Source organism: Ambystoma mexicanum, chromosome 9 (genome assembly GCF_040938575.1).
Source record: "Ambystoma mexicanum isolate Mex_15411 chromosome 9, UKY_AmexF1_1, whole genome shotgun sequence".
Classification (NCBI taxonomy): Eukaryota; Metazoa; Chordata; class Amphibia; order Caudata; family Ambystomatidae; genus Ambystoma; species Ambystoma mexicanum.
Genome location: NC_090931.1, coordinates 313,995,024 through 314,012,990, shown reverse-complemented (window position 1 = coordinate 314,012,990; position 17,967 = coordinate 313,995,024). Strand labels below are relative to the sequence as shown.

General features: G+C 46.6%; 1 protein-coding gene across 1 annotated transcript in view; it reads right to left on the bottom strand.

Moving 5' to 3' along the window:
* Positions 1-17,967, bottom strand: part of CYB5D2 (cytochrome b5 domain containing 2) — a 109,809-nt gene that overhangs the window by 37,167 nt on the left and 54,675 nt on the right. Inside the window, exon 3 of the mRNA XM_069614720.1 lies at positions 1,376-1,562. Coding sequence (XP_069470821.1) covers positions 1,376-1,562 — 187 coding nt within the window. The remainder of the gene's footprint in view (positions 1-1,375; positions 1,563-17,967) is intronic.

Sequence of the window (17,967 nt, the reverse complement as noted above, 5' to 3'; positions counted from 1 at the left end):
GGCTGCACTACCACTTGTTTTTACCCTTTGCTCAGCACTTTCCAATTCTCTCCTCGCCCCTGCACCTTCCCCTTTCCCTCTCCGCTGCACTTGTACATTCTCAATGCCACTGGGCCCAGTAAGATCACGGTTTTGTGGGCAAAGTCTGCTTCCTTACACCTCTACAATCTGCTAGAACCTCCCTGATTTTTCTGGCTAGTTAGATTACCTTTTCTCATCCTCCCCTCCCAGGCAGTGCAACTAGATCTGCACCAGAGGCTGGTTTGAGTATTGGGGAGTGGAGGGTCATTCAAAAGATCTGAAGCCCACCTAACATCTTAGATTCATTTGGGAGCCCTGTCATGCAGGACTATGAACCTTTTGAGTTAATTCCTCTAAATTTGAATTTCTTTAAAAAAAAAAGCTCTTCTGAGGCAAGTGGGAAAATTCTGCCTTACAATAACATTTCCGTCTTGCGCATGGTATGCTATGCTTGTTTTGCTCTTGTCCAGCTCTCGATCTCAGACTTGGGCGACCACCAAAAGGAAGTTGAAGAATGCTTGTGTTCGCCAAAGCTCGAAGGAGAATTCTGCCTACTGGTGATACTGTTCCACTGCATATTCGTTACAGCTGGGTAGGAAAACACCTTGATCTTCAATGCCAGATAAGAAAATAAAGTTTCTCTTATGGTGGGGGAGAGGAGGAGGAGGCAGCTTTTTCGATTTGCTGACCCTGGATTTGTTCTAAAGGTGTTTTGGCTGGTCCCTCTGCCCTAGAGTGTGTGACTACAGTCTCTTTTCCACAAATACCTTTAGGTTGTGGGATAGGTGAGTCTACGGTTTTGTTGCATCAGCATGCGACTTCCCTCCCGCCTTAGTGCATGGACCCACTGACAGTGGTCTGAAAATCCCCCTTCAGTTCGGTATTCAATACCTGGGGGTGGCACCCTCCCCACTCTGAACATGGCACTGTTGGCCCCCATGGTTAAGCAGTGGACTTTGTCACTCAGGCTATGCAGATAGTATGGATTTCAGATAGTATGGATTTCACACAAAATACCTGTGCTTTAAAATGAATATATATTTTAACTTGCCTAAAAGCACTCTAGCGGGAATAATGACTTTTCCACCTGTAAAAAAACTCGAAACCCCAAAAGTAGTAGCAAAATACTGCAGACTCAAAATCTTGTCTTAAATTCCGATTGGACAAGAACTTTGTTGCATATCCAGAGTATGCAAAAGCGGAGGAAGTTGCTGAATCCATATAGCAATTTCAATAGAGAGTAAAGATCATCAGCACTAATTGTGAACTTTCATTGTCCTAGTTAATGCATGCTAGAACACATGCTATTTCTCCATGTGTTACATGTGGTCTAGAATAAGGAGCATGCTCTTACCTTTGTTTTGAACACCAGACTCTGCTGCCAGTCGTAGATGTCCATTCCGAGTTGCAAGGTGGAAACTGCTTCTTCTCCTCGTCGCTTTGCGCCTTCAGCTTCAGTCCTTCTTCGGCAACTGCCTCTGCTGCTCTTAATGCCTCTGTTGGCCTCCCAGACTCATCGTAGAACCTTCCAATCAAATTGCCTTTTGCAAAATAAGAGGGGAATTGTTATTGTCCGCATCAGCCATCTTCTAGACAATCCTAAACGTTGCTATCAACAAACTGACTAAAATGTACACAATCCATGATGACATCAGGTGAAGTAGTGATGCAAAATATACACAGGTTCAAGGCACTCCAACCAAAGAACAACTCAACGGCACTGGTCAAGTTCAAATCTTCAAAATAAGAGGGTGGGCAGTCAAAAACTCATTCCTGAATTCTAGTTGGTTAAAGAGGACTAACTGAAATATACCCATTGGGTAAAAGATTTTAGAAACATGACCGATACTCATTACAGATTATTTTCTCCAAAGGAGATTTCTATTTTGCATTGTGGTCAGAAGTTGAGTGTCGAAAGCAGCTTGTCCTTAGCCTTTTGGAATCAGTGCGGCTTGACGCTCATTCAACGAATGATGGTTCTTTCCTCCAACTTCAATGGAGGTCTGGATTTCTTTTGAAGTGGTCCGATCGGGTGCCTCCCGTCTTCAGCATCAGCGTCTACTGGGGCAGCGGGGAACTCTAAGCATGCTGGGCCCTTGGTACCCTCATGCAGAGGGGGAGCAGGTGCAAGTGGATCTAGGTCACCTGGCCTAAGCCCCGCCCACCTGGTGCCTTCCTGTCTGCCGCTCTTTTTTACCACTTAGCAAGCCCCGCCCACCTGGTGCCTTCCTGCTTGCCGCTCTTTTCTGCCACTTAGCAAGCCCCGCCCACCTGGTGCCTTCCTGCTTGCCGCTCGTTTTTACCACTTAGCAAGCCCCGCCCACCTGGTGCCTTCCTGCTTGCCGCTCTGTTTCCCTACCTAAGGAGCCCTCCAGCCTCTTTTCCTTTGCAGATGGGGAGCAGGTGCAAGTGTATCTAGGTCACCAGGCCTAAGCCCCGCCCACCTGGTGCCTTCCTGCCTGCCGCTCTTTTTCACCACTTAGCAAGCCCCGCCCACCTGGTGCCTTCCAGCTTCCCGCTCTTTTTCACCACTTAGCAAGCCACGCCCACCTGGTGCCTTCCTGCTTGCCGCTCCGTTTCCCTACTTAAGGAGCCCTCCAGCTTCTTTTCCTTTGCAGAGGGGGAGCAGGTGCAAGTGGATCTAGGTCACCTGGCCTAAGCCCTGCCCACCTGGTGCCTTCCTGCCTGCCACTCTTTTTCAGCAAGCCCCGCCTACCTGGTGCCTGCTTCCCACTCTTTCACCACTTAGCAAGCCCCTCCTACCTGGTGCCTTCCTGCCTGCTTCTCTTTTTCACCACTTAGCAAGCCTCACCCACCTGGTGCCTTCTTGCTTGCCGCTCTTTTTCACCACTTAGCAAGCCCCGCCCACCTGGTGCCTTCCTGCTTGCTGCTCTTTTACACGATTTAGCAAGCCCCGCCCACCTGGTGCCTTCCTGCTTGCTGCTCTTTTTTACCACTTAGCAAGCCCCGCCCATCTGGTGCCTTCCTGCTTGCTGCTCTTTTCCACGATTTAGCAAGCCCCTCCCACCTGGTGCCTTCCTGCCTGCTTCTCTTTTTCACCACTTAGCAAGCCTCGCCCACCTGGTGCCTTCTTGCTTGCCGCTCTTTTTCACCACTTAGCAAGCCCCACCCACCTGGTGCCTTCCTGCTTGCTGCTCTTTTTCACCACTTAGCAAGCCATGCCTACCTGGTGCCTTCCTGCTTGCCGCTCTGTTTCCCTACTTAAGGAGCCCTCCAGCCTCTTTTCCTTTGCAGATGGGGAGCAGATGCAAGTGGATCTAGATCACCAGGCCTAAGCCCTGCCCACCTGGTGCCTTCCTGCCTGCCGCTCTTTTTCACCACTTAGCAAGCCCCGCCCACCTGGTGCCTTCCTGCTTCTCGCTCTTTTTCACCACTTAGCAAGCCCCGCCCACCTGGTGCCTTCTTGCTTGCCGCTCTTTTTCACCACTTAGCAAGCCCCGCCCACCTGGTGCCTTCTTGCTTCTCGCTCTTTTTCACCACTTAGCAAGCCCCGCCCACCTCGTGCCTTCCTGCTTTCCGCTCTGTTTCCCTACTTAAGGAGCCCTCCAGCTTCTTTTGCTTTGCAGATGGGGAGCACGTGCAAGTGGATCTAGGTCACCTGGCTTAAGCCCCTCCCACCTGGTGCCTTCCTGCCTGCCACTCTTTTTCACCACTTAGCAGGCCCCGCCCAATTGGTGCCTTCCTGCTTGCCGCTCTGTTTCCCTACTTAAGGAGCCCTCCAGCCTCTTTTCCTTTGCAGATGGGGAGCAGATGCAAGTGGATCTAGATCACCAGGCCTAAGCCCTGCCCACCTGGTGCCTTCCTGCCTGCCGCTCTTTTTCACCACTTAGCAAGCCCCGCCCACCTGGTGCCTTCCTGCTTCTCGCTCTTTTTCACCACTTAGCAAGCCCCGCCCACCTGGTGCCTTCTTGCTTGCCGCTCTTTTTCACCACTTAGCAAGCCCCGCCCACCTGGTGCCTTCTTGCTTCTCGCTCTTTTTCACCACTTAGCAAGCCCCGCCCACCTCGTGCCTTCCTGCTTCCCGCTCTGTTTCCCTACTTAAGGAGCCCTCCAGCTTCTTTTGCTTTGCAGATGGGGAGCAGGTGCAAGTGGATCTAGGTCACCTGGCTTAAGCCCCTCCCACCTGGTGCCTTCCTGCCTGCCACTCTTTTTCACCACTTAGCAGGCCCCGCCCAATTGGTGCCTTCCTGCTTGCTGCTCTTTTTCACCACTTAGCAAGCCATGCCCACCTGGTGCCTTCCTGCTTCTCGCTCTTTTTCACCACTTAGCAAGCCCCGCCCACCTGGTACCTTCCTGCCTGTTGCTCTTTTTCACCACTTAGCAATCCCCGCCCACCTGGTGCCTTCCTTCACCATCACTGTCTTGTGGCCAATGCTGGATTTGACTTTTATGGGCTTCATTCATTCACGGTGTGTCACTCTTTCTCAACTCTCATGCTGGACTTCCTTTGCATCTTGTACTCATGGTGGCCCTGAATCATGCTGTTCCCATCTTCATCTTGTATCCTGGCTTGCAACATTATGTGTTACTACTGACTTCTGCAATTGTATTCGCTCTCCACTCTTGCTTCTCCACTCTATTTGACTGCTTACTCTCTTTTCTCTCCTCCTTTCCCTTCTCCCTTTTCCTATCTCCTCCCCTTACTTTCTTCTATGCACTTACTCTATCAGAATTGTCCCTGGACCTAATATGATAGCAACCTCGTCCGTTTCCTCCACCCTCCCATTACTGTTTTTTGCCTCTCCACCATCCCTCCAGCACTATCTGAAATGTCGTCAGGCCTAGTATGATAGTCGCTTGTTTTGTTCCTCCCCTCCCTTTCTGCACCCCTCTCCCTCACCTTTTGTTTTTCTCCGGCTCTACCAGAAATGTCATCAGGCCTAGTACGGTAGTCGCCTGTCTGTTTCCATTTCCTTCCCACTCTCCCCCTCCCTTCCTTATCTATGTCTTAGCTCTTGCACTATCTGAAATGTCGTCAGGCCGAGTACGATAGTTAATTTCACATCATTACTGTTCATGGCCTGTAAGAATGTGGTTGTATTTTCCCTTGTTCCCTCCCTTGCCTTGAAGCGCTTTGAAACACACCGTGTATAGGCGCTATATAAATAAACTATCATATCATATCATGTCCATTGCAGCTTGGGGGTTGGACATCTAAGCCTACTCTTGGCGGGTATCGAGTCCGGAGTCGTGTCCGAGTATTCTTGCATCTTTGCAGACTGCACAGGTGACTGAAATATCATAGGCTATCAAAAACTATGGGGGCCCAACAATTGCAAGGAGCACCAAGCTGTGCAAGGAATGCTTACCGTGACGGAGAACACCCGGAGTGCAGAGGCAAGTGAGCCTGGGTTTGTTAGGGATTCAAGAAGTCTTTCTTTCTTTTGGCTTCTGGTCCTGCATCCCCTTTAGAGTCTGTAGAATATATTGTTCTATCTAGCAGCTGGTTGCTGTGTGCTTCGTGTGTTTGCCGAGTGAGGTTCTGTTGGTGGTCATGTGGAGAAGCCAGAGCTACACCTCAAAAAAAGAAAAAATATAATACTTCACTCGGCCCGGAGCACACAAGAATAGATGTGGTTTTTCTGCAGCTGAAGGGGTGCCTACGTGGCCTTGTGAGGTCTTTGGGGTCAAGATATGAGCAACATCGCTCAGTTGGAATTGTATATTCTTCTCCACGCTGACGGACAGCAAAGAGCAGTAAGACGTCGCCTTTACTACAGGGGATAGTGTGTTTTTAAACACCAGACAGGATGCCGGGTTAAACTGTTCATAAAGCCAAGTTTCATAATCTTCAGAAACAACCATAGAAAAATTGAAAGGCCTGTAACGAAGATGTAACCATGGCGGGAGATCAAGTCCTGGTGGGCTGGTTGACTATCGTAGAGACGGGCGTAGAAGAACTTTCCAAGATAGCTCTCCCGCAGGGAGAGCAAAGGTGTGGTAAAATAACTGCTAATTTTCAACCTGATATGAAGAGGGCTTTTGTGCATGCCGCTCCCCTCGTCGCATAACTGAAGTGCACAAGCCCCTGGACAAAACTCCTTTATAAAATCGTGAGCTGAGGATGACTTGCTGCTGGGGTTATGTTATGCACTGCAGAGCAACTTGCAGGGCAGTCCAATGTGGGGCCGCTTGCAGCTGTGGTAGTGGACATCGATTTACCACACCACGATTCACAACCTTTTGCCCCGAGACTTTCAGCTACCCTGGTACTATTTCCTGACTCAGTAAATGAGGGTAATGAGGATGGCATAATGACCCAATCGTCATCCCTTTCTGGTGACAGTGACAATTTGCGGTCTCCCGAATTCTCCCCCCCACCCCCATTCCAGGGTACGGGATCATGCAGTTTGCCATAAAAATCTTGATAAAGTTGTGTGGGAGAATTCACAAAGATCTCAAGACTCAGGGCTCTTTGCGCCAACAAGTAAAAGCCTAATTTGATTCGAGCCCCGCAAGAGTGGCTTCCCACATTGGAACGGCAGTCATACCCCAAGTACTCTAGGATGACGTAAAGGGAGGTCAGGTTGTTGAGGTGGTCGGGGTACCTGGCGGGAGCCCTATAGGTAATTCCACTGACTTCCTTTATCCTACTCGAAGGCAGAGGCACCTGGAACAACTTCAAGCTCGAAAAGGAAATAAAGTGGTTCAGGCTTCTCCAGCGGCACCTACCGACCCATTAAACTAAGAGGGATTCATGCAGGCATAAAAGATCACTGAAAAATGTTGGTACTTTGACTAGCTGGGTGCTTAAGGACAACATGGACAATATTGTCCCGGGAGGATAGCTCAGCGGCAGCGTGCGCGTCTTGGAAGACGACACGAAGCAACAACAGGTTCGATCCCCGGATCCGCGCTTAGAAACCTCTGGGTGTTTAAGCGCGTTATAAATACGTAACTAAGACAAAAAAAAATACGCAACTAAGAAAAACAAACAATTCCTGTAACAGCGCCTTGATGCCTGCGGGCTGTGTGAGCGCTTTATAAATGTAAAATAAAAAAAATAAAAAAAACATAAATGCAGTGACAGGGGACGAAGTAGAAGTCACTGTGGAAAGTGAGGGGAGTGAAGAGGAGTTGGTGTTGCCCTTGTGGGCCCAGACAGTCACCCAGAAGAAAATTGAGGACCATTGAGAACAGTTCAGGGTCAACAGAGCATGCCCTGTACTAACATAACTTCTGCTGCAGTCACTGTTCTTCTGCTGTTCTCGTTCCTAAAGTTTTTACTATAGGTGTGGAGCCCCTGCAGTCTACTAAGAGGTTAAATCGCTCCATGATGCTTGCCGTTCTTCATAGAATACCATTCTTATGTGTCTTACGTGGCTTGAATTCCACAGACTTTGATTTTGTCAAGCCTATAAAACTAGAAGGGTATAACATTGCTTGTATTCATTGTTATTTATCCGAGACGGCAACTATGGTTCAAACTTATATTGATTCACTGCGTAAAATAAGATATGTTCTTGATGCACCTCCTCTTAGTGTTTCAGCACCTTGCTGGCCAACCTGTAGTAAAGGACACCACGGTTTGGTGCTGCCACACCAAAACCTGAAAGATACCAAGTGCTTTCATTCGAGAAGGCTTGGGGTTGAAAGTGCCAAGGGAAATTTGAGGACTATAGAGGTGTACCCTAGTACCGCTTCAGGGGATAAATTGTTGGTGGCTTTAAATATATACGATGCCCCGGGCAACAAATGATCAGAAGCCATCTTTGAATCTATAGATCAGTTCCTTATTGATCGGCTAGCTAGCTTTGAGCAAGAGCTGGTCATTATTGGTGGGGTTCTAAACTCCCACTGTGTTGACAGGATGCTAGCCACTCAATATAAGCATATTAGGCCAGGGAGTGTGATGTTGGATCCCAAGACGAGTAGGAAGGGCAACAAATGGTTGACCTTCCTCCGGGACTGTGATCCAACTGAACGGGCGTACGCTGGGGGACTGCCCAGGTAAAACGACATGGAGTAATGAACGTGCCAAGGGTGCACTGGATTACATTTGAGTCAATAATGCACCACTGGATAGGGCGTTGGGTTTTTCTATTCTCCCGAACACTGATAGTGACCATGCGCTTCTGTCCATCTCATTGACCCTAGAGTGGAACCCAGTGTGCTAGTGAACACAGGTGACATAAGGGTCGATCATGCTGGGGTCGTATACGTTAGACTGTCAAGAATGCGGAAAGGATCTCTCTGACCGTAGGGAAAGTCTTTTCATTTAATTTCTATTATTTGAAATAACACACCACTGAAGAGATCGCAAAATGGCTCTCTGGTTTTATTCTTAAGTTTGGGTCAGTACCGGCTAGAAGCTCCTTTGCATGTATCAGAAGAACATCAGCACCATTCGATATAAGGATACTCAATGCCAAAAGGCATTTCCACCGTGAGATCAGAGTGCTTAGAAATTTCTGGGTCCTTCGAATGAACTGAAGGTTTCAATTGCAAGGACCAATCAGACGTATAGAAGCTGGTTATGTAGCTGGAAAAGGTTGGAGACCAAAATCCAAATGGCAATACAAAATTGTCATGAATTAATCCAATTCCGTAGGAAACTTGGCTTTGTCATGTTAGTTCAAGCCAACAATCTAGTGAATTGAAAGAAACTGTGATTGAAACCGAGGCCAAGAAGTGGCCACTTGCCTGCAGTATTTTGGACATTGGGACGGCCGTTAGACATCTTAAATCCTCAAGGGCCACGGGCCAAAATGGCCTTTCCAGCAGATGGCTGGTCTCCGATTGTACACCTATTTTTTGACAGAATCTGTCAGGAACATAGAATTCCGTCATGTTGGTGCGGTTCAATTCTGATCCCCGTTTTTAACAAAGATGGCCGAGACTTACCTGGAAATTACAGACTCCGCTCCTTACTTGACTCCAGGGGTAAACTCTTTGCTACCTTGGTTTTAAAGGGCTTATGAAATTGGGTTGAGACAAAGTATCTATTGTACCCCTTCCAGGCTGGCTTTCGGCCAGGTTCATACACCACGCATAACATCAGACTGGTGTTTCTGCAAAGGGTCAGAGCCAGGAAGGAGGCTAGCTCATATGTTGCATTTATAGACTATTTTTTACATTTATAAAGTGCACAAGTCGGCCCTTAGGCATCGTGGCGCTGTTACAAGTTGCGAGGAATACAGCATATGGATAATGATACAGCAATCACGGTTAAAAACTACAGTGACAGTTAAAATTACATGGTGGGGTTAATGGAACCCGATCTTAATGGCTTATGCAATGGGGAAGACATCAGCGAGGGGGGGAGAAACAGAAAACCCAAGACAATAGAATTACAGTGACAGTACTACAATATCTGGCATAGAGGTTCCGTGGTTACAAAGGAAGCAAGTCATCAACACAGGCAATTAAAGATGTATGCAAACTACATTTCAGATTGATTGTCGATGGGTCTGGTGATGGACTAGCGCGAACATATTAGTTGACGAGTTTGGTCTTGAGAGTTTTATGGAAGACTGTGCATGAGGCTTCATTTCTGAGTAATGCGGGCAGGGCAATCCAATTTTTTGGTGCTAGATGTTGGAAGCTGGAGCCTCCCAACTGAGCTCGTTTGAATGCGGGCACGTAGATCTGGTTGGAATGGTGAGCTCGAACGGGCCTGGACGAGGTGATTGGAATTATTTTTTCCGATAAGTAAGGGGGGGCAGTGCGGGAGAGGCACTTATGTGTGATAGCCAGTGTTTTAAATAGAATGCACTCTAACTGGCAACCAGTGCACATCTCTTCTGGCCTGAGAGAGCAATTCCCTTTTAGGAATGCTCAGCGCAGTTCTGAGGGTGTTATTTTGAATAACTTGTGGCCTGTTCAGGTTTTTGACGGATGTTCCCATGAAGAGGGCGGTACAAAAGTCCAATGGTAGCCCTGGCTATTGTGATGCAGTTTATTGTTCACAGGTATGGTTTGACTGCATTAATGATTTTGGTGGTGAGCGCTGCAGAGGAAGCAACAGCACTGACTTGGCGCGTCATGGATAGAGAGGAGTCAATGAATAGGACTAGGGTTTTGACTGCTGGTGACACAGTGATAGCAGTACTATCGATGTTAAGGGTCCTGTATAGCAGGTCAAGCTTGTTGAGAGCGTCTTTGCTGCCTACCAGGAGGATCTCTGTTTTATCTCCATTGAGACAGACCATTAGCTGCCATCCATGCATTTATGGCTGCATAAATGTTGCTCTGTGTGGCTGCATACTGTTCATAGGAGCCCGTGAGGGGGAGTAGAAATTGAGCGTCGTCTGCATAGTTTGTGTAAGCTATGCCGCCATCATCCAGCTCATTGAAGACTGGTAGGGTAAAGATGTTGTAGTGTGTCGGTGCAGTGCAGGATCCTTGAGGGACACCACAGTGGATGGTGGTGGGTGCTGCACATGCTTGGTCCGAGAAGACTCTCATAAGTCTCCCCTTCAGGAAGGAGGAGATCCATGATGTGGCATCGGGGGAGAAGCAGGCAACATTTTTGAGTTGTTTGCATAGGGTGTCATGGTCCACAAGATCAAAAGCAGCCGACAAGTCTAGGAGAAGGAGCAGCGCTGGCTTACCTTTGTCAATTAAGTCGCCAAGTTGGATCTTCAGATCAAGCAGGGCAGACTCTGTCCCATGGCCCAGGCGGAAGCCAGATTGCCTCTTACCAAGGATGCTGTTCGCTTCCAGAAATTGCTGGATTTGTGTATAGGCAACTTTGTCCAGAAATTGTAAGAGAAATGTGACTGTAGTGATGGGTCTATAGTTGTTGGGTGTCTCAGGGTCTAAGGAAGGTTTTTTTTAGTAGTGGGCGAACCCACGGCTCTTTAAGGCATGCAGGGACGGTATTGGCGTTGAATGAGGCATTAATGAAAGCTGTTAAGAAAAGGGCTAAGGTATCTGCACACTCTGTAATAAGGTTGGCTGGGCAGACATCACCCTTACAGTAGGGCGGTTTGATTCGCCGCATGATATCAAGTACTTCTGTCTCAGTTACTTGCCTGAACGAGAAAAGTGTTTTCTCTTTGGTTTCTGTGCTGATCAAATGTGACAATGGCACATTGTCTTTGGATAGGGCCTGGTGGTAGGAGTTGATCTTCTTCTGTAGGAGATCATTTTTTTTAATCATGGCTGTTTGGACACTAGTACACCAGGATTCATCTTTAACAACATCCTGTGTGTTCGTGACCGGCGTGGCCAATTCTTTATAGATGGCAAACAGCTCTTTTGATTCAGATGTGGCGTTAGAGATCTAGCGTTGTAAACTGTAGATTTTGCTAGAACGATGGCTCTTTTGTATTGTGCCGACAGTGTTTTGTAGGCAATTAGCGTGGACTCCAATTTGCGCTTGAGGACACATAGTTCTTTGAGCTCAGTGGAGAACCAGGAGGTGGCAGGTTTTTTTTGCCTTTCTTGCTCTCTAGCGGGGCAATGGCATCAACTGCAGTTTGGAGCGTGGAGTTGTAGAGCTCAGCCAGCACCGAAGGGTCTGGAGAGAAAGGGGGCTTGAGAACTGGAGTCTCCAAGAAAGGAAGGATCCTGTCTTTAGTTGGGGTTTGTGCGCATCTCGCTGTCGCAGGAATGATTTAGCACTATAGCTACTGGTAGGTATGTAGAAGTGGATATGGTGGTGGTCGGTCCATGAGGATGGAGTATTGGAACCGATGTCCACGCTACAGTTTTTGTCTACTACCCAGTCAAGGATACGACCTTTGGAATGGGTAGGGTTGGCTACTTTTTGCTGGAAGCCAAGGTCCTGGAGAGCTTTGGCTAGTGCCTTGGCTTGTTGATCTTTGTGATGATTGAAACCCAGATTGAAATCCCCCAAGAGAATGGATTTCGTTGTGTTTTTTAGATTTTCCCCAAGATGATGGAGTAGATTGTCATGGAAGTCAGTAAGTGGACCTGGCGGGCAGTATGCTATGTGGATAGCAATGGGGAGGTTGGGAGAAATGGTGAGTTTAACCAAGAGGGAGTCTACATTCTCACTAAGAAGTGATGTGGTTTGTCTTACTGCTAGAATGTCTGACTATGAGGGCTACTCCACCACCTTTAGCAACTGGTCTCTCTTGTCTAGAGATGGTGTAACCTGGAGGAAGGGCTAGTGAGATGGACGGTCCAGAGGCTTCATGCAGCCATGTTTCGGTGATAGCTAGAGCGTCCAAGTCCAAATTGGTGAGCAGGTCATGAATTTCAGTTGCATGAGCTGGGAGGGACCTCGCATTTATCAGGGCACATTGAAGGGGACAGTGCTCTGACATTTCCTTTTTATTGAGTGTAGATGGCTGAGTGGACATTAAGACCTCTGTTGAACTGGCTGCGATATGGTTTAATGGCACCAATGGGTGTGAGCGTTGTATTGTGGGCTAAGATAGTTTGCTTTTGAAGCATGGCAGGACCGCAGACCTATAAGTTGGTTTCTAGTGCAAGTCGATCTCGGGCGCTTGAGGTGATGGAAAGGTTTGGTACGTCTCCTAAATCGACTTTGTCGGTAGACTGATGGGTTAAGGAGCAGCATGGTGGTGCCGTGAGGCGGGGTGATATGGTCATGTGGTTTGCTGAAAAAAGATGGCAAAAAGTGGGTGGGGGGAAATGACTTCCCATTTAGTAGGTTCCTTAGCCATGCTAGGTTCTGAGGAGGGGTTGGGGGGGGGGGGAACGATGGTGATTCAAGTAAATAACTTTAATGCTGTTAACTGTTTGTGGGATACATTGCTAATAAATACTCCTAAGATGTGAATACAGTACTATGGCCTTTAAGTTAAGTAGATTGTTCTAGTCTTACTTGGAGTAACTTTATGCTATGGGGTGACAGTATCTGAATGGTCACAAAGCTAGCAAAAAACCATAAGATGTGGGCACAGGTATACAATGTCATAGGAAGTTACAGCTTAAAATGTCCCAATAAACAGTTTCGGTTTGATCCCCATACTATAGGCAGGCAAGGAAATTGTATCTACATTCTGCACAAGATACATGAAACAGTCGATAAACAAAAATGAAAGGATGGCGATGCCTTTGATTGAGGAACCCACGAGTGGGAGTGGCATACAGCCGCTTAGTGATGCTTATTGCACTCATGGGCAGATGCAATCAGCGACTACGCAGTCTCGGCTTGGCAACTGAGGGAACAGATAACCGGCAAGCGACCATGCAGGAGTACTATAATTGTGCCCAGAATGCTACGATAAGCTCTGGCAGCTGGGAGGAAATGGGGGGAGGGGGTAGAAAGTGCGTACTAAGGGCGAGGAAACAGAGTGAGAGCGCTATGATTAGGGCAGAGCGTACAGCAAAGGAACGCTGGGCAAAACGTTTTCTGCAATAGGGGACCTCGTTTAGGAATCGCTGTCGCTACTGTATGATGGCCAAATGATATAATCAAGCGTGATAGCACTACTTTTGACTATAATACTCTTACCAGAGGAAGCCTCGGGAGTACACATGGATCAGCAATGTTCAGACATCACAATCCGAGCTGTAAAGAAAGTACGGGAGAACCCTCCAGTCCTCCTGGCTCCGACAGGCTCGGGACAGGGCCTTCTTCTAGGGTCTGTCGTTGGGCCGGCTTCCACCTGCTGACGACATTGATTGGCCAGATATGTGCACAGTTGCTAGGCAACGTGTACACAACCTCTTTCGGGCCTCAAGGCTGCAGTTGCGCCAGCCATTTTGGAACCAGGCTGGCATACGAGCCTCTTGGAAGCACGCGGTTTTGAGCAAGTAAATGCAGATTCACAAGGAACTTTCCAAACCGTTGTGCCTTCACTTCTTGCACGCAAGTGCCTGGGTGCTGATGTAAGTCGAATGTAGCACGGAGATCAATTCAGATCAGACGGGGTAGTGTGTGGCACGGCGATCCACTGTTAGCTGCTCCTGCAGCTCTGATGGTGGTTGAGGGAGGGCTCCAGCCCCTTCCATGACGAGAGTGTGAGTTGAATACATCCACTTTCGATTGTGTTAACCGGGCTAAATTATGGGGTAAGCTGAAAGCACTGGGATGTCCTAACTGGATAATGGAAATTCTTATCCTATTACAGACCAATACTACAGCCAACGTGCGATTGAACCATGAAGGTTCCATTTCATCTTCGATCCTACTTAACAAGGGAGTCAAGCAAGGTTGTGTGGTGGCTCCCCTGCTATTTAATTTATATCTGGTGGATCATCTGGTTCGGCTATGCGTTCAATCCAACTGTCCTCCCATACCAAGATTTCATCGCTATTGTACGCTGATGATTTGGTTATCTTTGATAGAACTTATTGAGGTATGAGAAACATGAGAAATTAATTGCAGGCATACAGCTGGGAAAACAGATGGTTTTCCAAGATGACCATCAACTTAAATGAAACTAAAGTGATGCTGGATGCCCAGTCGCAAAATAAACAGAGTAAAGATGATCACTACCCGGGGCAACATTGAATATACTAAAAGTTATGTTTATTTGGGCCTGCAGGTTTCTTCAACTGGTGACTATTCTTTAATAATTGAAGCTAAAATTAAAAAGGCTAAACAATTGGCAGGCCTTAGATATAGATTTGCCACCCAGACTCCAGGCTTCCCTATGAAAGGTGTTTTAAATGCTATATAATCAATGTTTTTGCCTGGCAGTCTTTCACAGGCTTGAATCTTTGACTATGAACAATTTGCTGTGGTTAAACCGACTCGAAGAATAGTTCTGGTGGAAGATGTTGCAACTACCCCAATCCGCACCCATGGAATATTTGCGCTTGGAACGGGGGATCATTTCCCTTCGGGGATGGTGTTAAGTGCGGGGTGCTGTACATTAGAACTAGAGTCTCGCAAATGCCTGATGCTTTCTTTGTTTGGGGAAAGTTCCGGTGGTACAGGGGAGGGGGGCCCGAATACGATGTAACTACGCAGGAGCTATTTACTGCACCATTTCCAGAAGTCTCTGGACCCACCGACCTGCTGGAGGCAGTGTGCCACCCGCTGGACCTTCTTTCACATGTGCTGGGAGTGTCCGAAGGCACAGCCTTTCTGGGAGGAGGTGCTAAAAACCATTGAGGCAATAACCCAATGCAAATTGCCACTGAACCCAGAGGTGACCCTGCTGGGAGCGGCAACCCAAAGTCGGGAACTACTGCCAAATTACTCACTCAGCTGCTACTGGCAGCAAAGATAACCTTGGCCCGCAGTGGAAAACACAGGAGGGTCCCCTTTTGCCCCTATGGTGGATCAAGGTTTGGGAGATCCTAGTGGCTGAAAAAGTCACGGTGGCGAAAGATGGAGCGCTACACCGTTTCACAGACTGCTGGGCCCCGATCTTGGAATACAACAGCCAGTTCCCAGCACTGACCTTCCAACCACAGCTGACAAGACGCTTCCTGCAGACTTAGAGGCCCCCTACCCCGGTCGTAAATTAAGTTGTAAAATAAATAAATAAATAAAGATTGATTGGGCACCTCAGTTCAAGTTGGAAACCTCAACGGGAGGTCTTATTGCTGACTTCAGTCAAAAAACTGAAACAGTGAGATTGGAATGTTAATTTTCAGCACCTTTATACACTAAAGCATTATGCATCGGTAGCAGAAGCAACTTACAAATATTTAAAACCTCCATTGTATATGCCGCTTTGTCCCCATCCTGTTGTACATAGTTTCCTCCTATTGCTACGCACAAATCAGTTAGCACGTCTCTCTATCGTGGGATCTCAGCGTAAACTCCTCCACAATGAGAGATATTGTCGGATTTGCTGTAGGAAGGGCAGTCTTGAAACCCCTAGGCATTCCCTCAACAAATGTGCTGGTTTGAGCCGAGTCTATATTGAAGAGTAAGGGTCCTTAGTCCATAATTTTGACTCGATAAAATCAAAGTCGCTTTGGGCATATTGCTGGAATATGGACTCTACCGCTGTACAGCTGGCATATCGAGTATGGCTAAAAACAAAGGAGATACTTAAATCTGTTAATAGAGGGAGTCTGTTATTTATTGATGTTTCGTGAATATTTTATATATTTTCGAATTTGTTTTTATTTGTGAAAAGTTCTTGCAAGCCGAACACAAAGATAATATTTTAGTCGCTGATTTTAAAAAGCTTTGAAGGTTAAATATCACTGGTACTACCAAGTTATTTTATAATAAGAACTCTTGTTTGGTTTGAAGTGGAAGAGCTCTGGGTACTATTACAGGCAATATTGATTACAGTGCACTTAAACAGATACAACAAAGGACCATGGTCTTGGTTCTAAAGAAATTCATGATGTAAAGGCTATTCAAAGATCTAAACAAAAAGAAGTGAAGCATGTTTGCTGAAAGACTACCAACAAGGAAAATTGGCCTCTTCCTTCAAAGGCTATAAACCCATTTGAAAATTCTTGGTAAACTGACAGCAAAAGCCATATGCTTCTGGAATAAGACAGTTTGGTTTCCTTTAGAAAGAATGTGTCTTTTCATCTGTGGATCGCCAAGCATGTATATACAAGATTGCTCACTTAACTCATCAATCTTAAAACCCCTGAAAAGATCATTAATTTAAAGACTCACTAACCTGATCTAGTCTACTGTAACATGTGTAAAATGCAAAGACTAAAACTGACAATTGTTTAGAAAAATAAAAATATATTAAAAACTTGTCAAAATATGGAAGTTAAAATCCCAGCTACAATTCTATTTGCTGTAAGCAGGTAAGTATAGCACATGCAGCAATTCAAGTTACAACTGTCAAATCCCTTTCATTAAGAAAATAGGAGTTGTAATGTTGAGTTAGGCAGCATACAGATAATGATCTGAAACAAATTTTCAGTTTTTATTTAAACATTTTTAATATAAAAATCTTTGTTATACAAAAATGAATGCAGCTATATTGAAATAGCTTTGTAGTAAACATTCTTGGAATTAATGCTAGGTTTAATGAAATGGCTCAATAGTGTTGAGGCCTGGGGCCATTGTGTTAGATTTCGGTTTTCGTCAACCAGTTCGCAAGCCCACCCACATGGCATCTCATACCCTGGTTTGCATATTTTCCACATCAGAAATATTCTACTGTGATAAGATTCCAAATCATTTCGATCCTACGATGCACTATACTGTAGTCTTCTCTCAATGCCCCACTGGGGGATTTCATGCAGCTGCACGCCCGGGGAATCATAATTAAAAATCCCTAAATGTTCTAGGAATGAAGGAGGATTAGTGAAGTATATCCTACTACAGTATTTGGGGGAGGGGGTAAACATATCCTCAGCAGTTTTCATTTTCACTTTTAGAAACATTTCAAATTCGGTCGCAATAGGCCCTATACTACTCGGCCTCCCAGGAGCACTAGTGAGACAACCCCTAGGTTCTGTGGCAATGGACCACCTCAGGAGAATAGTAGATGGCGGTAAAGCCCGTGTCCGGCTTCTCCTGAATCCGTCAATAGCGTTTTGACGAGGTCACAAGGTCAATCATAGCACTCTCCTGGAGTGCTGTCCCCAGAGGAGGATCAGGAACCGGCTTTGTCCTCATAGAAATCTTTAGTGGCCCAATGGATGCAAACAATTGCCCTGCTCCCATTTTGGGTTACCAGAATTAAAAATTCATGTGAAGAGCCTCAGGGATCCACATGAAGACTCTGCCTGTTCTCAGTCATTTGCATGGTAGATTCTTTTTAATACAGGCTGATAACACCTAGAGATGCCTCCATTTCGGGATGTGCCAGGAAGGAAGCTCAATATCCAACCTTTCGGGAAACAGAAAAATCAAAAACGATAAATGTTGTATTTTCATGTGCCTTCGCTTTCACTACTTATTGTCCTCATCATTCTTCTTTTGGTGTGGTCTCCTGCGTTAGTAGCACCAGGATGCCCCTTTGGGGCAACTGTGCGTTCCAAGTATTTTTTCATACCACCTGCAAGTGCACATAGTTGTGCACATTAATATATTACAAATGATTGTCAATTGTTTGTTAGAATGTTCACATTTGAAGTGGTCATTTCTTGATATCCATCATT